General features: G+C 54.1%; 1 protein-coding gene across 3 annotated transcripts in view; it reads right to left on the bottom strand.

The window, feature by feature from the left end:
- LOC136523687 (uncharacterized) overlaps nt 1-22,440 on the bottom strand; it is a 74,344-nt gene that overhangs the window by 2,583 nt on the left and 49,321 nt on the right. For 2 of the 3 annotated variants that reach the window (XM_066517299.1, XM_066517301.1), the window contains exon 2: nt 837-899. In XM_066517299.1, the coding sequence (XP_066373396.1) occupies nt 837-899 (63 nt within the window). Of the gene's footprint in view, nt 1-836; nt 900-2,254; nt 2,417-22,440 lie in introns of all 3 variants that reach the window. The other variant, XR_010776162.1, reaches the window with a different exon arrangement.

Raw genomic sequence — 22,440 nt, 5'->3', positions numbered from 1 at the left:
CATCTTTATATCAAGAAGATGAAAAAGGGGGTAAGAGAGCCCCAACAAAAGAAAATAAACCCACAGTCCCACACATGATAAACCTCTTATCTGTTCCATATGAAATCAAACATAACTGGCAGGACTTAACATAACCTTGGAGGTGTAGCATATATTCATCCATTGAGATACAAAAATCTAGGACTAGGAGACACCAGGAACAAACAGAGAAGACACATCAACTCTCCTCTTCAGAACCCATCTGTAAGATAATCAATTTGTCTTTTGATATGCAGCTTGGTTCTTCAAGGGCTTTGAAAATTATAATTAAAAGTTGCTACAATTTTGCTTCAAACATTGTAAGTGCCAATTATACTCATGAGGTAATTAAATTTTCAAACATTGTATATGCTCATAACTACAATTGCAGTGCTCAATACTTGCAATTTGTATTATTGCTAATTGCAATTAATTAACTTAATATTTTTTGTTTGATTTTCATGAGCAGGGGAGATTAACATGAACAAAGCACTATAACTGTATATTGGCCAATGACTAACAATGATTTATATTAGCCAATGACTTACAATGAACTAGAGTATTAGTTTGTAGAGGAGCTACAACAGACTTGTTAATCTTATTTATCAGTGCTTGCATATCTTGTAACATTCAAAAATCATCAATTAAGGTACAGGTTATGATAAAACTAGATTTCATCATGAGATGCACTCACAAATGCTTTGAATGCAGGCCTAAAAGCAGCTAGAGAATGGACATTGCAAGAGTTTAGCCTAGATGATAGACACCCAATGTTGAGAAGAATAGATGCAACTGAAAAATGATGTATACAATCTTACCAAAGGACCATATGGAATGTCAGTAAAAAGTTCAGGGCACATGTAACTTGGAGTTCCCACAACCTTCAGAAGTGACACATAATGACAATCAGAAGCAACATAGACATAGATCACATTTCTAACTATTATCCCCATACATACATAAGTCGTACAGAACTGCAGCCTAAAATTTTTTAGTTTTCTCTTTGAGCCTTTTTAAGTTGGAAAAATCATGAAACAGACCATGTAATTCAGACTGTGTAGTTTAGAAGCTTAGTACTACATTATCAAAATCCTAAGCCAGATCATGTAACATAAACAAAGCTAACTAATGCCAAGTTGTACTAAATTGCCTATAGATCCAAATAGGTATGATAAATGATGACTCAAAAATTGCGACAAAGATCTAACAATTTACACAATATCCATAGCACTGGAGTAAGCGAAATATGGCATTGGAGTCACGGAACTAATAACTAAAAGTGAAAGCACAATTAGCTGTAGATAATAGTATAAAAGTAAAGCTATGATGAGGATGAAGCAAGTGACCACTATGACACTAGACCCATTTTTTCCTCCATCCATGTACTATCCAGAAACAACACCGAAAAGGCTCCGTCACAAGAAGATATTAAAGAAATTTGCACCAAGTTAAAAATTGAAGTAAATGCTGATAAGAAAACTTTGCGCCCCGGGGAACTCACCCAAGAGCACGGGCATGCTGCACAACACATGAACAGAGCACACACCATAGCCCAACTCTAAGCACTACAACAACAACAACAACGCAAAAGGACGGGCGTAGGATTGGTGCATCTCAAAGTCCAACCTGGTTCCTTTGGATGTTCCTAGCAAGCACAAGTTATTTTTAGGTTCTACTTAGTCAAAAACTTAAAATGTTATATCAACTTCTTTTCTGAAACCACAAACTCACGACTAAAGTTTTTTCCTATGGTTTCTAATTAAGAGCATGATAGGATTGCAAACTCCAACTGCTGTAGCACACTTATTTATTTGAAAATTCGCTGACCATACTGGACTCAACTATGTTGAGACCCATACCCATATTTTGATTGGGGCAACTGCTGGCCAAGAACTATAATTAACGCCGGACTTATTACATCTCTCTTTTCCTTCTCCACAAAAGAGAAAGCATGCAAGCATTCTAAATTTTGGACAGATTTCTTCGATGTTGAAAATTACAATGCTGCAAAGAACATATACATTTTAGCACTCCTATAATTAACTTTATTTGCTCTCTTCTTAATTAAAAGGCAGAGCTCCCGCCATTTCATTAAAAAAATAACATGCAAATCAATTCTTTGCTTGATCAAGATCCCAATTTCAGTAATGCACATTAACATACCAGAATGAAAAAATAAGCACAAAAGTTCTAAACTGTACAATTTGACTACATTTCTTAATTCAGTTCAGTTCACCTTTTCACAGCAAGCACAACTATGAGTAGTAGCGGTTCCTCCCCGACATCTTTATTTGTAGAGTGAGAGAGGTGCAACAAGCAGGCTCTCGGCTCTAGTTTGAAGCTAACTCGCTTCAGCTTTAGCTCCCAATTCCACTACCGAGGACGACATCTGTTGCAACTAGAACCAATAGACATGTCATGACACACCAGACCACAAAATTCAGCGCTAACCATAAACCTTCACTTTTTATACAATTTGGCGATGGATACAATCTACATATGCTTCTTTTGGCATTCGCAATACAAAACTAGAAAGTAAGAAGAACTTAGTAACATAAACTCAGTTAACAAGTTGCATTAAAATGACTACTACCAGACATAAAATCCAGTGACATCTCCTAGCCTCAGACTACCACGAGTACAAAATTGTAGCAAATAAAATAGAAGCGACTATAAGGACACATATAATTATGTGCCGATGTGGTGTTGTTGATTTACCTAGCTAGCTAGAGAATGACAACATTTATTCCTTTGGAACAATTCTCTAAAAATTCTAAAATTGCAATGACCGATGCAGTCCCAATTTGCAGCACCAGCTAAGTAACTGATTCTCAAATTCTCATGGAACAGACGACACAGTTGAAAAAAGCAGATTAGCATGAACCTTCACCAAGACATGGAGAGGGAGCAGATGAGAACGGCTATCCTGAACCAAGAACAGATCTTCAGACAAGTACTAAAAAACCGAGCATGTCATTTGCTTGCAGTCTGCACAATATGCTGAATTCTCTCTGCATCTCAACTCGACAAGGTCGGCACAATTTCTCACCACTCTCTTAGTTCCAACTGAATCATTCAATCAGGTATAGGAGCTGCAACGGCTGTACCATGTCCAGAAGCAGCTAATGCAGCAGGCACAGACGACTGCTCCAGCGAGCCGTGCTCCATTGGCAGTCGTCGACGTCAAGCCAAGACCACAACAACTGGTGTCAGGGACCTAACACCGGGGTACCCCAGGAGGTGGAACCAATAACCATCGAACATTAAAAACTTCTGGACGGACAAGGGCACCACTACGTTCCTCGCTCGAATGACGGGAGTTTGGTTCTGCCTCGCCCGATGCCTTCGGGCCAGCTCCACCTCGCTCGAGGGCTAAGGGCTAGTCTCCGCCTCGCCCAACGCCTTTGGGCCAGCTCCGCCTCGCCCGAGGGCTGAGGGATAGACTTCACCTCGCCCGACGCCTTTGGCCAGCTTCGCCTCACCCGAGGGCTGAGGGATAGACTCTGCCTCGCCCGACCCCCGAGGGACGGGCTCAGTCTCGCCCGAGGGATAAGGACTGGTCTACGCCTCGCCTGACGTCCGAGGATGAACCTCGCCTCACTTGATGTCCAAGGACTGGTTTTGTCTTGCCTAACAACCTCTCCCCGTTCCCTCATGATGATAGGTACAGGGCGGGACAAGACGTGCGAGTCAACCAAGGCTTCAAGGACCATACCCTACGCCCCGGTAGGAAAAGTATTGCCAGGGAATGATAGGATGGGTGCTTTAGACCCTTCTGGGCATAGCAGAGCCTGAAAAGTGTTGCGGGTGCGTGCTCTTCGCCCTGTAGAGTTGTAGGCGCCGCCTTCAGCTCTGGGACACGGAACCCGACGAAGATATACGACAACCACTACGATCCAGAAAAAGACTCGCGTCCACCACAAATGACGGATATGCTATCACCACGATATGGTCCCAAGGGAGCGGCACCCGCTTCATGGCCCCTCGGGTCCACCAGATCGAAGTATTCGCTTTAGCCTTCGGACACCCTCTTCAATCGCAAGACCTTGCCCACAGCGCTACTCTAGACCCCGACCCCGCGTCCCTCCGACAGAGACTCATAGGAACCAGAAGGCGTGCGGAGCAAGGCTAGGAGGGGCTCATAAGTCAAAACCATTGTACCACAGTCCATACCCTGCGCAGGGCAGTACTCTGTAGCCATCCTGACATTCTACAGAGGCATCGACAGTATTGTAGGCGCTTATCATCCTTTCGCACCCACCAGAATGGACAACAAGGCTGGGTAGACGTGAGCAACAAGGCTAGATAGCGTATGCACCCTAACCCTCTCACTTGTAAAGCTGTCCCCTTCATCTATAAAAGGGGATGCGCTTCCTCCAACAAAGGGACCAACTTTTGACGGCACAACACACAACACACACAGTCAAGCTGCTACCAAGCTCTTGGCCTCCTTTCGACCCTTCCATCAGAGACTTGGGACCAGTCCCTCTCTCGATCGTTTGTACCCCCTACTATGAACCGTTTTTCGGTGCTAATAACACAAGCAGCAACAGACTGGACGTAGGGACATTCGGCCCGAACCAGTATAAATCTTGTGTCCTTTAGTGCACCATCCGGGCCTAACGCACATCACTATAAATTTACTTGCCGATGCTTGTACGAAACATCGACAGTTGGCACGCCAGGTAGGGGGCTTTGCGCGTTCCAAATCAGGCCTCGAATGGCCACCCACGCATTCAGTTGGGTCCTGGGCGCACACATGCGTTTCGGTAACCTAGATTTCATCGTTACACTGGGAGGAGAGCTGGCGCTGGCCCACACAGTCGTGCAGTCCCTCCCTTCCGTCAGCCTCAGCCACCAGAGGCTTGAGGGCTAGCCAGGTGACTCCCTTGGACCCCAGTTATCCAGGGAGGCCCCGCGCTGTATCACCATATCCCCGGAAGACCCCATATGGAGTGCCCCAATAGCGTTTCCGTTCGGTCTCCACAATGCCGCGGCGACCGCTGGCTAGCTTCTAGCACTACGTATGGTTCACCCGCCTATGGACAGCGAGTTCATGGGGACGATTGAACATGATACAGAGACTCTCCACAGGCTCCTCACGGAGGAGCCAGGATCGTTCTCCAGCTCTGACTCCAGCAGGGGGAGCCACCACCCTTCCTGGGAATGCTTCATGACGCAAACCCACGAGGGGCAAGTCCAAAGCGTCTTCGGGGAAGAGGCCACCCCGATAAGCAACCCTGGCGACAGGTCCGGGGAGGAGATGGTGGCCCCATCTCGCTTAAGGATGGAGCAGCTGAGGGCTCGCAAGCTGGAGATCGATGAGGCCGGGCAAAGGCTCGTTCAGGAGTTCGCGGACATCAATCGCGCGATCGAACGCCGCGAAAGCGATGGGCGCGCCCGTGCCACGGCCCGCACCGTACACCAAAGGATCCTCACCGACGAGGGGACCCTACCTCACTTCGCTCGGGCGAGCCAAAACATCGCCGCAACGACGGCCTTGCTGCACGGCCTTCCAGAGGCCGCGACGTCTGAGGATCGCTGGGCCCACCGAGAGATTCGCACATTGCTCGAGCGCGCAGCGGCGCAGCAGGCGGAAAGCTCGTTGTCTCGGCGACGCGAGCCCAACGCCAGCCAGCGCACGCCCTCAGTACGCCCCGCCAAGGACGCATCCGTTCACCAGACACCGCCAGGCGGCAGGTAGCACTCTGCTATCCTGGTACATCAACGTCTCAGCCACGACCGCGACGTGCGCAGGACCATCGACGCCCACAGGCACACCCATGGCAACGCAGGAGTAGCAGCCTGCCGCGGCTACCATCCTCGACGCGATGGACGCTACGACAGCGGCGAGGACCAAAGCCCAAGCCCTGGCCTGCCAGGTCCTCAGGCTTTCGGCCGACACATCCTCAACGCTGTGTTCCCACTAAGGTACCGACCGCTAACCAACATCCCTAAATATTCTGGGGAAACAAACCTTGGACTTTGGCTCGAAGACTATCGGCTTGCATGTCAAGCCGGTGGTGCGAGTGATGACAATTTCATTATTCGCAATCTCCCACTATTCTTGGCCGATTCAGCACGAGCGTGGTTGGAGCACCTACCGTCCAACGCCATTCAAAGTTGGGCGGATCTTATGGAGATCTTCATGGGCAACTTCCAGGGCACGTACAAACGCCCTGGAAACCCATGGGACCCCAAGAACTGCCGCTAGAAGGCCGATGAAACCCTCCGTGGGTACATCCGACGCTTCTCCCGGCAGTGCAACGAGCTCCCTAACATCGCCGATGCCGACGTGATAGGAGCTTTCCTATCTGGGACAACCTACGAATCCCTGGTCCACAAGCTGGGGCGTAGGGGCCCGCGGACTACCAAGGAACTCCTAGACATCACCACCAGCCACGCCTCAGGAGAGGAGGCGATCGGAGCCATCTTCGACCGCTCCAACGGCAAGGCGAGGCGGGACGAGGACGCCAGCAAGGGCACCTCCAACCGTCCCGCCAAAAGAAAGAATAAGAAGCAACGGCGCGACAACTCGCTCATGGCCGCTGCCGACCGCAAAGGTGGCCGGAAGCCCACGGAGGGCACTCTGAACCACTTTGAAAAAATGCTCGAGGGGCTATGCCCAAACCACGCCTTCCCGGCCAAGCATCTACAAGGATTGCGGCCTCATGCGCAAATACTTGTCCAGGGGCCTCAACAAAGGGGAGCAGGGGAAGGAACCTGCCCTAGCACAGACGATGCTGAGGAGAAGGATGACGCCTTCCTGACTCTGAATGGCACCCTCATGATCTTCGGAGGATCAGCGGCCTATGACTCCAAGCGCCGCCAGAAGGTCGCATGCCGCGAGGTCTATACGACCGGACTGGCCATGCCTGCCTTCCTCCGGTGGTCAGAATCCACCATAACCTTCGACCGGGCTGACCATCCGGATGTCGTCCCACACCTAGGAAGGTACCCGCTTGTCGTTGACCCGATCATTGGCCCAAAGCGGCTCACAAAAGTACTGATGGACGGAGGCAGCAGCCTCAACATCATGTACGCCAAGACGCTCGATGAGATGGGCGTCGACCGAACGAACCTCCGCCCCATCCGAGCGCCTTTCCATGGCGTCGTGCCTGGTAGGTAGGCCGTACTGCTGGGGTAGATCGATCTGCCCGTCACTTTCGGGGATCGATCCAATTACATGACTGAGACCCTCACCTTCGACGTAGTGGGGTTCCCCGGAACTTTCCACGCCATCCTGGGACGACCATGTTACGCGAAGTTCATGGTCGTCCCCAACTATACATACCTTAAGCTGAAGATGTCAGGCCCCCGCAGGGTCATCACCGTCGGCACCTCCTTCCAACACGCTTACGAGTGCGAAGTCGAATGCTACGGTCACGCCTCCGCAGTCGTCGCCTCCAAGGAACTCGCCACCCTCAGGGAGGAGGTTGCCAAAAAAACGCCCGACGCCAAGAAATCGACTGGGTCGTTCGAATCGACAGAAGGCTCCAAGGAGGTCCTCATGGACCCCAGCAGCTCCAAGGCGAAAAGGGTACACATTGGTACCACACTCTCTTCCGAATAGGAAAGCGCGCTCGTTGACTTCCTCCGCGATAACAAAGACATCTTTGCATGGAAACCCTCGGATATGCCAGGCATTCCGAGGGAGGTCGCCGAGCATACCTTGAAAATCCACCTAGGCTCCAAGCCGGTGAAGCAACGCCTATGCCACTTCGACGAGAAAAAGCGTAGGGCCATCGGTGAAGAGATAGCAAAACTGTTGGCTGCTGGGTTCATTAGGGAAGTATACCACCCAGAGTGGCTAGCAAATCCCGTTCTTGTGCGAAAGAAGAGCGGGAAATGGAGGATGTGTGTCGACTACACGGGCCTCAACAAGGCGTGCCCAAAGGACCCGTTTCCTTTGCCACGCATTGACCAAATAGTTGATTCCACCTCAGGGTGCGAAACCATCTGCTTCCTTGACGCATAGTCCGGCTACCACCAGATCACGATGAAAGAGTCCGACCAGCTCGCGACGTCTTTTATCACCCCCTTCGGATCATTCTGCTACATTTCAATGCCGTTTGGTCTGAAGAACGCTGGGGCAACTTACCAGCGCTGTATGCTCAATTGCTTCGGGGACCTCATCGGGTGGACCGTTGAGGCCTATGTTGATGACATCATAGTTAAGTCCAAGCGGGCTGACCACCTTGTCGCCGACCTTGAACAAACCTTTGCGAAACTCTAGGCAAACAACATCAAACTCAATCCCAAAAAGTGTGTTTTCGGGGTCCCGAGGGGCATGCTGCTTGTCGGGGACCTAATACTGGGGTACCCCAGAAGGTGGAACTAATAACCACCGAACGTTAAAAACTTCTGGACGCATAAGGGCGCTATTTCACACCTTGTTCGAATAACAGGAGCTTGGTTCCACCTCGCCCGACGCCTTTGGGGCGGGCTCGGTCTCGCCCGAGGGCCGAGGGATAGACTCCGCCTCGCCCGACGCCTTTTAAGATAGCTCTGCCTCGCCCGAGGGCTCGGGGTTAGTCTCCGTCTCGCCCGACGCCTTTTGGGCAGGCTCGATCTCGCCCGAGGGCCGAGGGATAGACTCCGACTCGCCCGACGCCTTTGAGGTGGCTCTGCCTCACCCGAGGGCTCAGGGCAAGTCTCCGTCTCGCCCGACGCCTTTAGGGCGGGCTCGGTCTCGCCCGATGGCTGAGGGATAAATTCCGCCTCGCCCGACCCCGGAGGGGCAGGGTCGGTCTCGCCCAGGAGATAGGGATTGGTCTCTGTTTCGCTCGACGACAAGGAACGAGCCTCACCCTGCTCCATATCTAAAGACTAGATTCATTTTACCTGACCACTTCTCCCCGTTCCCTCAAGATGATAGGGACAGGGCAAGACAAGACGTTCGGGTCAAACCGTGGCTCCAAAGAACCATACCCTGCGCCCTGGCAGGAAAAGTACTGCCAGGGGATGGCGGGACAGGTGCTTTAGGCGCTTCCGGGCGCCGCAGGGCCCGAAAGGTTGTACAGGTGTGTGCTCCTCGCCCTGTAGAGTTGTAGGCGCCGCCTTCAGCCCTGGGACACGAAACCCAACGAAGATATACGACAATCGCTATGCTCTAGAAGAAGATTTGCTATCTACACGAACGACGGGTATTCCGTCACCACACTATAGACCCGAGGGAGCGGCGCCCGCCTCCCGACCCCTCAGGACCGCCAAGTCAGAAGGCCTTGACCACGGCGTTACTTCGGACCCTGACCCCTCGTCCCTCCGACGAAGACTCACAAGAACCAGAAGGCGTGCGGAGCAAGGCTGGGAAAGGCCGATAAGTCAAAACCACTGTACTCCAGCCCATACCCTGTGCAGGGCAGCATTCTGTAATCAACCTGACATTCTACAAGGACATCAATAGTGTTGTAGGCACTTATCTTCCTTAGCACTCATCAGAATGAAGGACTAGGCCAGGTAGACGTGAGCCACAAGATTAGATAAAGCCCTCATCCTTGTAAAGCGAGCCCCTTGATCTATAAAAGGGGATGCGCTTCTCCCATAAGGGGGACCCAAAAAAGAAGACCACGCACAGATACACATAGTCAAGCTGCTACGAAGCTCTTGACCTCCATTCAACCCTTCCATCAGAGACTTGGGACCAGTCCCTCTCTCGATCGTTTGTACCCCTTACTACAAACCGTTCACGGTGCTAATAACACGAGCAGCTACAAACTGGACGTAGGGACATTTGGCCCGAACCAGTATAAATTTTGTGTCCTTTAGCGCACCATCCGAGCCTAACGCGCATTACTATAAATTTACTTGCCGGTGCTTGTACGAAACACCGACAGTTGGCATGCCAGGTAGGGGAGTTTGCGCGTTCCAAATTAGGCCTCGGATGGCCACCCACGCAATCAGCTGGGCCCCGGGCGCACATGTGCATTTCGGCGACCTAGATTTCATCATCACACTAGGAGGAGAGATGGCGCTGACTCACACAGCCGCCCCATCCCTTCCTTCCATCAACCTCAGCCGTCTTAGGCTTGAGGGCCCACCGGGCGACTCCCGGCGAGTCCTGTCATCAAGGGAGGCCTCTCACAACGCCACCCTATGTCCGAAAGGGTCCGTACGGAGTGCCTCGATAGCATTTCTGTTCGGTCTTCGCAACGCTGCGGCGACCGCTGGCCGCCTTCTGGCGCTACGTATGGTTCAGTCACCCACGGACATCGAGTTCGTGGGGGCGATTGAGCATGATACGGAGACCCTCTACGGGCTCCTCAACGAGGAGCCAGGATCATTCTCCAGCTCGGATTCCAGTAGGGGGAGCCACCAGCCTTCCTGGGAATGCTTCATGACGCAGACCCCCGAGGGTCACGTCGAAAGTGTCTCTGGGGAAGAGGTCACCCCCATAAACAACCCTGACGTTAGATCCGGGGAAGAGACGGCCGCCCCATCTCGCCTAAGGATGGAGCAGCTGAGGGTCCATCAGCAAGAGATCGATGAGGCCAGGCAAGGGCTCGTCCGGGAGTACGCGGACATCAATCGTGAGATTGAACGCCGCAAAGACGGGGGGCGCGCGCGCGCCATGGCCCGCACCGTACACCAAAGGATCCTCACCGACGATGGGGCCCTTCCTCACTTTGCCCGAGCCAGTCAGAACATCACCGCAGCAACCGCCTTGCTGCATGGCCTTCCGGAGGTCGCGACGTCCGAGGATCGCCGCGCCCGCCGAGAAATTCGCACGTTGCTCGAGCAGGCGGCGGCGCAGCAAGCGGAAAGTTCGTTGTCCCGACGACACGAACCCGACACCAGCCAGCGCGCGCCCTCAGTGCATCCCACCAAGGATGCGTCCATCCACCAAACACCACCAAGCGGCAGGCAGCCCTCCGTCGTCCCAGTGCATCAACGCCTCGGCTGTGACCACGATGTACGCAGCATCATCGACGCTCGGAGACGCGCCCACGGCGACGATGGAGAAGTGGCACGCCACGGCTACCATCCCCGACATGGCAGATGCTACGACAGCAACGAGGACCGAAGCCCGAGCCCCGGCCTACCAGGCCCTTAGGCCTTCGGCCGACACATCCTCAACGTTGCGTTCCCCCTAAGGTACCGACCGCCTACCAACATTCCTAAATATTTTGGCGAAACAAATCCCGGGCTTTGGCTCGAAGACTATCGGCTTGCATGTCAGGCCGGTGGTGCGAGTGATGACAATTTCATTATTCGCAATCTCCCGCTGTTCTTGGCCGATTCGGCGCGAGCATGGCTGGAGCACCTACCGTCCAATGCTATTCAGAGTTGGGCGGATCTGATGGAGATCTTCGTGGGCAACTTCCAGGGCATGTACAAATGCCCTGAAAACCCATGGGACCTCAAGAACTACCGCCAGAAGGCCGATGAAACCCTCCACGGATACATCCGGTGCTTCTCTCGACAGTGCAACGAGTTCCCGAACGTCGCCGACGCCGACGTGATAGGAGCCTTTTTGTCTGGGATGACCTGCGAATCCCTGGTCCACAAGCTAGGACGCAGGGCCCGCGGACTACCAAGGAACTCCTGGACATCACCACCAATCACACCTCTAGAGAGGAGGCGGTTGGAGCCATCTTTGATCGCTCCGACGGAAAGACAAGGCGGGACGAGGACGCCGGCGAAGGCGCCTCCAACCCTCCCGCCAAAAGGAAAAATAAGAAGCAACGGCGCGACAACTCACTCGCGGCCGCTGCCGACCGTAAAGGTGGCCGGAAGCCCACGGAGGGCACTCCGAACCACTTCGAGAAAATGCTCAAGGGGCCATGCCCAAACCACGCCTTCCCGACCAAGCATCTATACAAGGAATGCGGCCTTATGCGCAAATACTTGGCCGAGGGCCTTAACAAGGGGGAGCAGGGGAAGGAGCCTGTTCCCACCACTGACGGCACAGAGGAGAAGGACGACACCTTCCCAACGCCGACCGGTGCCCTCATGATCTTCGGAGGATCAACGGCCTACGACTCCAGGCGCCGCCAGAAGGTCGCGCGTCGTGAGGTCTATACCGCCGGACCGGCCGCGCCAGCCTTCCTCCGGTGGTCGAAATCCGCCATAACCTTCGATTGGACCAACCATCCGGATGCCGTCCCACATCCGGGAAGGTACCCGCTTGTCGTCGATCCGATCGTCGGTCCAAAGCGGCTCACCAAAGTACTGATGGATGGGGGCAGCGGCCTCAACATCATGTACGCCAAGACGCTCGACGAGATGGGCGTCGACCGAATGAACCTCCGTCCCATCCGAGCACCTTTCCATGGCGTCATGCCTGGTAGGCAAGCCGTGCCACTGGGGCAGATCGACCTGCCTGTCACTTTTGGGGATCGGTCCAATTACTGGACTGAGACCCTCACCTTCGATGTAGTGGGGTTCTCGGGGACTTTCCACGCCATCCTGGGGCGACCATGCTACGCGAAGTTCATGGCCGTACCCAATTATACGTACCTAAAGCTGAAGATGCCGGGCCCCCGCGGGGTCATCACCATCGGCACCTCCTTCCAGCGCGCTTACGAGTGCGAAGTCGAATGCTGCGGACACGCATCCGCAGTCATCGCCTCCAAAGAGCTCACCACCCTTAGGGAGAAGGTCGTCGAAGAGGCACCCGACGCAAAGAAATCAACCAGGTCGTTCGAATTGGCAGAAGGCTCCAGGGAGGTCCTCTTGGATCCCAGCAGCTCCGAGGGCAGAAAAGTCCATATCGGGACCGCACTCTCCTCCGAATAGGAAAGCGCGCTCGTCAGCTTCCTCCGCGACAACAAAGACATCTTTGCGTGGAAACCCTCGGATATGCTGGGCATCCCGAGGGAGGTCGCCGAGCATACTCTCTAGATCCTCCCGGGCTCCAAGCCGGTGAAGCAACGCCTGCGCCGCTTCGACGAGGAGAAACGCAGGGCCATCGGCGAAGAGATAGCCAAACTGCTGGCCGCAGGATTCATTAAGGAAGTATACCACCCAAAGTGGTTAGCAAATCCCGTTCTTGTGCGAAAAAAGAGTGGGAAATGGAGAATGTGTGTCGATTATACCGGCCTCAACAAAGCGTGTCCAAAGGATCCGTTTCCCTTGCCACGAATAGATCAAATAGTCGATTCCACCTCGGGGTGCGAAACCCTCTGCTTCCTTGACACATACTCTGGCTACCATCAAATCACGATGAAAGAGTCCGACCAGCTCGCGACATCTTTTATCACCCCCTTCGGATCGTTTTGCTACATTTCAATGCCGTTCGGTCTGAAGAATGCTGGGGCAACGTACCAGCGCTGTATGCTCAATTGCTTCGGAGACCTCATCGGGCAAACCGTTGAGGCCTATGTCGATGACATCTTAGTCAAGTCCAAGCAAGCTGACCACCTTGTCGCCAACCTTGAACAAACCTTTGCAAAACTCCGGGCAAACGGCATCAAACTCAATCCCGAAAAATGTGTTTTCGGGGTCCCGAGGGGCATGCTGCTCGACTTCATCGTCTCCGAGCGTGGCATCGAAGCCAACCCAGAGAAAATATCAGTCATCACAAGGATGGGCCCGATCTAAAACATAAAGGGGGTTCAGCGGATCACAGGGTGCCTTGCCGCCCTCAGCCGATTTATTTCACGCCTCGGCGAACGAGGACTCCCCCTTTATCGACTCCTAAAGAAAGCTGACCGCTTTGAGTGGACAGCCGAGGCTCAGGAAGCGCTTGACATGGTTAAACAATTTTTAACTAAACCACCAGTCCTAGTTCCTCCATGCAACGGAGAATCCCTCCTACTATATATATCGGCCACCACCCAAGTGGTTAGCTCCGCCTTAGTAGTAGAGCGAGAGGAAAAGGGGCACGCCTTCAAGGTATAGCGCCCTGTATATTTTATCAGCGAGGTGTTATCCGACTCCAAAACCCGCTACTCCCAAATCCAGAAACTCCTCTACACCGTCCTCATCACCAAAAGGAAGCTACGCCACTACTTCGAGTCACACCCCGTGACAGTAGTAATGTCATTCCCCCTCGGCGAGGTCGTCCGTAGCCATGACGCTACAGGAAGAACCGCAAAGTGGGCACTCGAGCTGATGGATCAGGGCATTTCCTATGCTCCCCGAACAGCGATCAAATTTCAGGTACTAGCGGACTTCATCGCGGAGTGGACCGAGGTCCAGATGCCACCAGCAGCTGTCGATCAAGAGTACTGGACAATGTACTTCGACGGATCGCTAATGAAGAAGGGCGCCGGAGCAGGACTAGTCTTTGTATCTCCCCTCGGGGTCCACATGAGGTACATGGTTTGCCTCCATTTCCCCTCATCAAACCATACTGCCGAATACGAAGCGCTCATCAACGGCCTACGAATCGCCATCGAGCTAGGCATCCGACGCCTCGACGTCAGGGGCGACTCTCAGCTGGTCGTCAACTAGGTCATGAAAGAGTCATGCTGCCACGACACCAAGATGGAGGCATATTGTCAAGAAGTCCGACGGCTAGAGGACAAATTTGATGGCCTCGAACTCAATCACATTCCCAGGCACCTCAACGAAGCAGCCAACACGCTCGCAAAAGCAGCATCCGGCCGAGAGCTAGTCCCAACAGGTGTCTTTGCCAGTGATCAATATAAACCCTCGGTACGCTACGTAGGGTCAGAACAAGCCGATGATAGCCCCTCTAGTCCAACCCAGGGGCCGATCCGCCAACTGCTCCACCCGACCCCGAGGTCATGGAGCTTGAAGAGGACCCAGCAGGGGAGTCCGACCCTCCCGATGACTGGAGAACGCTTTACCTCGACTACCTCCTCCACAACATACTACCGGCAGACAATACGGAAGCCCGACGGCTCGCACGATGCGCCAAGTCCTTCGTTCTTGTAGAGGGCGAACTCTACAAACGAAGTCACATCGGAATTCTGCAACTCTGTATCCCTGGCGAACAGGGAAAACTCCTGCTGGGCGACATCCACGGTGGAGTATGCGGTCATCATGCCGCACCAAGAACCTTGGTTGGGAATGCATTCCGACAAGGTTTCTACTGGCCCACCGCAGTAGCCGATGCCGAGCAAATTGTACGCACCTGCAAAGGGTGCCAGTACTACGCTCGGCAAACGCACCTCCCGGCCCAGGCTCTCCAGATGATCCCCATCACGTGGCCCTTCACGGTCTGGGGGCTCGACCTAGTTGGGCCACTCAAAAAGGCGCCCGGGGCTTTACCCACCTGCTTGTCACCTTAGACAAGTTTACAAAATGGATTGAAGCTCGACCAATATCCACGATAAAATCCGAGCAAGCTGTGCTGTTCTTCCACAACATCATCCATCGCTTTGGGGTACCAAACTCCATCATCATAGACAACGGCACGCAGTTCACCGATAGGAAATTCGTTCGATTCTGTGACGAACAACACATCTAGATCGATTGGGCAGCCATCGCACACCCCCAGACGAATGGGTAGGTCGAGCGCGCAAACGGCATGCTCCTCCAAGGCCTCAAACCTAGAATTTTCAACCGATTGAACAAATTCGGCGCACGCTGGCTCGCTGAGCTCCCGGCTGTGCTCTGGAGCCTAAGGACAACTCCTAGCCGGGCCACCGGCTACACACCTTTCTTCATGGTCTGTGGCTCCGAGGCCGTTCTTTCGACGGACCTTGACTATGGAGCGCCAAGAATCAGAGCATACAACGAGCAGGGAGCCGAGGCATCCCACCAAGACGCCATGGACCAGCTAGAAGAAGCCCGCGACGTCGCCCTCCTCCATTCGGCCAAGTACCAGCAGGCGTTGCGACAGTACCACAGCCGATGGGTGCGGGGTCGAGCCTTCAATGTCGGAGACCTCGTCCTCCATCTTGTACAGAGCAACAAGGACCGCCACAAACTCTCCCCGCCCTGGGAAGGGCCCTACATCGTCACGGAAGTACTTCACCTAGGCGCCTACCGGTTGAAAACCATCAACGGCGAGGTCTTCACCAACGCCTAGAACATTGAGCAGCTACATCATTTTTACCCTTAAAATAAGCGTATACTTTTCCTTATCAGTTTTTGTTTTAACAAAACCTCGATCCTTAGTGACTTCCGACCCCTGCAAGTCGCGAGGGGTCAGACCTCACTCGGGGGCTGGCATGTGATCGTAACATATGACATATGTAATACAAGTATTACGCTTGTAAAAACCTCCTATGTTATATTTACAAACATTCTCTAAGTTTTCCATTCGCCTCATAAATGAGTCCTAAGGGCTAAGATTTTGGGAACCAATTCTGAATACAACTGGTAGGACTGCGAGACACCCACGCCCCAGCGGCTGCAACCTCTTTACTCACCTGTTCAATCAGAATTAGTTCGCCCACGTTCCTAGTTTCTTATGACTTAGACCATGAGAAGGGTCGGAAAGCACTAAAATCATTTCTACAAAAAGGAGAAAGATAAAAAATTGCTTTCCCCATAAGCAAAATATGTAAATTTGTTCATTCTTTTTGCACAAATTCGTCACTTACAAAAAGATTTCATTACTAAAAGGAATAATATACTCGTAAAATCGGAGGACTGCTTACTCGGGGGCTTCCCCACAAAGTTATTCAATTACAGTCTCTGCTTAGCTTTACTACAAGTACAGCTACAGTCGCCGCGCCACGCTTTCCATCGGTGACGCCCGGGGCGTGTACACGAGCCAGCTCATCTACTGCGGCTGCCGCGCCACGCTTTCCATCGGCGATGCCTAGGGCATGTACACGGGCCAGCTCATCTACCCCGGTCGCCGCGCCACGCTCTCCATCGGTGACACCCCACTGCTGCGCAGGATCCTCGAAGGTGCCGTCATCTACAACGCCCCCGCCAGGGCATCCAGGGACTATGCCATCATCGCCAGCCACAACCCTAACAACGACGTCAGGGCAGGAAACCCCTTCCGCCAAAGGAGGAGCATAGCGAACGACGGCGAAGTCGACGACGCACGGCGCCCACCAGCGTCCCTTCTCCTTCAGCAGCAGCGACTCTTCAGCAAGGGCAGCTTGCACCATCTCATCTACATTGGATGACCTCCGGCTCGACATCACGCTCCAGATTCACGAGCGGATTTGTGAGTTTTCTCTCTCTTTGGCATTGCTCTTCCTCACTCAGGAACCGCCGCGATGCACGGACACATTCGGCGGAAAGGAAGAAGAAGAGGAGATAGCGACTCAGAGGCAGAAGAAGGGGTGGGATAAGAACTCCCTTCCCCCTCCCTATTTAAAAAGGAGGCGCTGCAGCTAAGGAAAGGTGAAAGGTTGAACAAAAAACTCTCTCCCTTCCCCTCCTTAAATATGGAATTAATGCTGATAGACACCTGAGGGGACGCGCCAGAACTGATGGGGCGTGCCCCGGTCGACGAGGCGTCCTCCCCGGTCAAACTGGACACTGCCTGGGTATGGCCCGCCACTGACCCGCTCCAGACGTGGCAATTAAGGCACCCACATGGGCAGACAGCCCTTCGCCTCCCCATGCAGGACCACGGGACGATCCAACGACAGGACCTCTGTGAAGCAGAGCCCTAACGGATCTCCTAGGCCGGCCATTCGGCCCAGGAGACACGATGAACAAACGTCCAAAGAAAGATAAGCATCTCTGCCTTCTTACTTTACGCGTTAAAATTCATTCTCGAGCTCCTGACCCCGCCAAACGGTGGGGACATGAGCATCACTCGGGGGCTACCGAGGATATCTACCAGTCTAGACATCCTCCTCACCCGACCCCCTCCGTACGCTTGAAACTAAGGACGCGAAATATGGGCATAAAACTTTGAGTAAAACTAGACGAACTGGCAGACCCTACGCCTCGGTAGCTACGGTGTTTCTATTCACCAGAAAAATCATGCTCAATGCCCCTCGCGTCTCCAGCTTCGACGTCTGCCTTCTCAGGAAGGGTTCAGAGGGGTCCACCTATAGAATCTCCCCCAAAGGAGAAGCTGTCAGGTTGCCCAAGTTAATTAAACGGCTCGGACCGCCACCGAGATATGAAAAACAAAGAATAGCGATTCTTATGCAGGTCACTTCAACCTCATCGCAAACGTCAGGGCCCAAACCCCGCACGGACACATCTGGTAGGAGCTTTCCGTCACTTATACCGCTAAGGTAACATTACCGACCCCGCCTTCGTTTCAATTATTATATACATATGCAAAACATCCCAACGCTTCGTGTCGCATCATGAAACGGCCGTCGCCTCATTCGATATAGGTGGCAGCAGGCCGAGGTTCGAAGGCCGGCCCACGAAGGGCTCGAGGCCACCTCGTGCCGAACAGAGCCAGGGAGAAATAACTAAGACAAGCCCAAGCGGCCCTGCCCGACCCCACTCAGAAGCGGACAGGGACGTCTCAACCTTTTCTCGTTCGATTCTAACCCCGAGCCAAACCCACAGAATCTCCATCGAGGAGAGGCCATCGGGCTGCCTGAGCCTATCGAACGGCTCGGGCATCTGCCGGGAGGCGGGTTAAGAAGTTGTGGAGTGCCACCAGAGGGCTCTGCCGACCCCATCAAACAAATGATGGACCCGGATTCCACACGAACGTACCCATTAGTGAGCTCGTTGAGCGCGATACTCGAGCCGTCGAGGCAAGTGTCGTTTACTCAGTCCCTCCAATTGCGAAAATTGAGGATGGGGTAACACGCAAATTATGGCCGACCCCTATTAGACCCTGACAAGGCCCGGGGGCTCGAGCCAATCGATATAGGGACACAGGTTCGAAGGCCCTACCTTGCCGAGCCCATAGAGTCCCCAGTTGGGGATTTCTATTGGAAGACAGGGCGGGGAATGTTGCAATGCCATCCAAGGACTTCGCCGACCCTGTCACCAAAACCACGGTTCTGGTCTCCAGTAACCCCCGACCCCAGCAGATGCAGGAGGTCGGGTCTTACTCGGGGGCTGGTTAAGGTACGGCTACCTCCCTTCTCTCTTTCAAAAACAATCTCCTCGCATCAAGACCAGCGACAAGATTCGGGGGAACAGATTGGTAAGATCGCAAAAAATCAAACAAAATGAAATTATGACGCAAAATCACGAAACCACGTCCAGACTCAAAAATACCAACACTTGTCCACATATTACATATAATTTGTCCTCAAAATTATTCGACTAATTACTCCCGCGGAGGGAGAACCATCTCTTTCAGACTGTCGGCCAAGTTTTTCACAAGGGGAGCAACCATCTTCTCCATTACCTCCAGCTCTTCATCTTCATAGGTGGACGGGAAACCTTCACTCATCACCTTCAGGTTGATTTCCTTCTCATAATGAGCATGGGCGACGGTGAAGGCCTAGGTGATCCCGGCGTGAAAAGCACTCTCCTCGAGCTGACCCACCCGAGCCGTGATACCTGCAGCACGAGCCACGAGTGGACTGGTCTCCACCGGCTCCACCACCTTCAGGGCATCAAGGACCACCCTGACCGCAGCTTGCAGGAGATCGTGCTCATCGCTCTCAGCCTGAAGGGTCCTTCGTGCATGGGCAAGCTCCTTTTCTAGCTTGACGGAGATATTTTCGGCGCTCAACCTTTGGCTTACCGCATCACCGAGCTCCGCTCGGAGAGAGCGGACCACCTCGACGTCCTCATCCACCTTCTGCTAAAGGGCCGTGGCCCCACTCTCGGCTTTCCGCCGGAGGTCCCGCTCCATCTCCAGCTCCTTCAGGACTTCGTCGACCTTCTCATTGGCCGCGACATTCCTCTGCAGCAGCTCGTCTCGCTCCTTTTGGAGCCTGGCAATCTCCTCCCCATCTAGCTTAGACCTCGCCGACAAATCCTCAAACATCCTATGGGCCTCCTCCGCGTCCTGACACGCCTGGGCCTCCCGCTCCTGGGCGGTAGCAAGCTGGGCGGCCATGTCTGCTCGCAGCCGGGCCTCCTCGGAAAGGCGATCCCTCTCCGCCTTCTGCTCGCGAAGAAATTGGGACTTTTTCCGGCTACGAGCAACAAGAATCGGAAGAGGAAGAAGACTGGTATCAGAAAAGCAAAAACACAAAAACATGCGAAGAAAGAAGAAAGCCCAGCAAATACCTGAGTAGTTGGAATAACGATCTCACGGAGGGCTCCTCTGGCCTCGTCCAGGGCGTCTAGCATGGTCGAGATCCCAATGTTAAGACCCTCCCGCTCCATGCTCTCAGAATGATCATCGAGCGAGAAAAGAGCCGACGTCGGGTCCTGAGCGGCCATCCACTGGAGCGACGGCTCCCCCCGCGCAGGGGAGCGGTCTTCTCCCGACAAAGGGACCGGGGGCGGCTCCCTCCTGACCCTATGCGACACCACTACCGCGCTCGAGGATCCTCCGACTGGATCCTCCTCCATCTGGGCCACTTCGAGCACCACGGGCGGATCCACCTGGGCCCCCGGTGGCGCGGATTGCACTATGCCCTCGTGCGCTACCATGGCCGTGCCTGGCTGGTCCTGGCTTGGCGCGGTCACGACCGCCTCCACCGGCAGTATACGGCCCTCGGCCGGCTGTACCACATCCGCCACGGAGGAAGCCACCTACTCGGTAACCTCCGCAGGCGTGGGCACCACCACAGACGCCGTCGGGTCGGCCAACGTGGCCCCGACGTCGGCACCACTCCTGCTCGAAATAGGGGTGACGCCAGGCGACGCCATCTGTCCCACTTGAATGGCGAGGCTCTTCTTGGGCGCCAGCCCCAGGGGGTGACCCGTCTGCAAGAACCTGCACAAAGGTAATAACCATTAAGTCAAAATAGAAATGGAAAAAGGATGAAAATAGGGGAATCAGCAGCTTACATTGACGTCCTCGGCCGGCGGAAGCATTTTGGGGACGGATCCCCAGATCCCTGCCCCGACTCATCTGGGCGGGTCCGTTTTGAGCCTGCCCCCTACTCCGGGACGGGGTGTTCACCTCATCGGGCGTGGCACCGGAGCCGCTCCCCTCCATCGTCTCATCGGGCGCGGCACCAGAGCCGCTCCCCTCCATCGTCTCGTCGGGCGCGGCACCGGAGCCGCTCCCCTCCATCGTCTCAAGGGGCGCGGCACCAGAGCCGCTCCCCTCCATCATCTCGAGGGGCACGGCGCCAGAGCCTCTCCCCTCCATTGTCGCCTCGGGGTCGGCCGTAGCAAGCCCGCCCTCTCCCATCCACCGGTCCTCGGCCAGCACGCCGTGCAAAGCGGCGGACTCGCCGGCCTCCACCGACCTCATCGATTCACTTCCCTCCGCGTGGAAAGGGAAGGGCCCCTGCACGGATGGGTGGCCACTTGTCAGCGTGTCCTCGTCCTCCAAGACGCCCCAATCCACGCCAATGGCTACCTCATCGTCGTCATCATCATCATCGTCATCGTCGTCGTCCTCACTACTCACATCCTCTCCCCGATCCCGTGCCTCCTGCTTCAGTCGTTTCGCCTTCTTCATCTCCTCCCTTGCTTTCTTGTCCCGCTCGGCCACGAGTCGATTTGCCGCCGCCACGACCTTGTGCTTCGGCAGCGGAACCGGACTGTCCTTAAAGACTAGCCCCCTCGACTGGTCCCAACGTCACAAAAGCAAGTGTTAAAAAATGGAGATCCAGGAAAAAGAAAAGAGCACGGGAGAAGAGGGCTTACAAATTCAAAGAATCCAGGCTCCGGCCGCATTGGGGGGTGTCCGGGCACTGGATACACAATGTCGAGGACCCTGCCTGCAGAATCCTTCGTCGGCTCCATCGCCTCCTTAATGCGCTGCACCACTTCCGAGAAAGGGAGCGCCTCGTCAACGAGCATCGTCCTCTTGAACGATATCCCGGGCATCATCCGATGCAGGGGAAGCACACGCGCCATCTGTGGTGCCACCCTCCTCGCGTGGTAGGCGCCGATAATCCCCGTCCCCTTTACACCCCGATCCTTCAGGGCTTGGAGGGCAGAAAGAAGGTCAGAGATGTGTTTCTTGTCTTTGGACTGGACGCCCCAACCCCACGACTCCGGAGCATCCACAATAAGGCGTTCAGTGTACTTCGGTAGGGTGGCACTCACATCATCCCTAACATAAAACCACTGCGAGTGCCATCCCTTGTTGGATGTCGCCAGACGCATGTATGGGTAACCCCTCGACCGGGTATGGCGCAGATGAATGCTGGCACATCCCATCGGCGCGTTCATGTCTTTCCCCCCAATCTTCCTCTTCGACAAACTAATGTTAAAGAAATACCGCCACAGGTCAAAATGGTGATCGATCCCCAGGAAACCCTCGCACAGGGCAACAAACGCTACCATGTGTTGAACCCCATTGGGAGTTAGATGCTACAGCTCTACCTCATAGTAATCCAGCAACCCCCGAAGGAATCTATGTGCGGGTACCCCAAATCCCCACTCATGGAAGATGGCGAAAGAGACGACATACCCTTCGGGCGGCACCGGCTCACCCTTGTCGCCAGGTAGCAGCCACTCCTGGACGGTGGACAGTGGGTGGAGAAGGCCACGGCGGATGAGGCCCTCCAGACGCCGGGAGGTGATGCTAGATCT

Source organism: Miscanthus floridulus, chromosome 2 (genome assembly GCF_019320115.1).
Source record: "Miscanthus floridulus cultivar M001 chromosome 2, ASM1932011v1, whole genome shotgun sequence".
NCBI classification, from domain to species: Eukaryota; Viridiplantae; Streptophyta; class Magnoliopsida; order Poales; family Poaceae; genus Miscanthus; species Miscanthus floridulus.
Note: the sequence above shows the minus strand (reverse complement) of the source record. Positions and strands in the feature narration are given on the sequence as shown.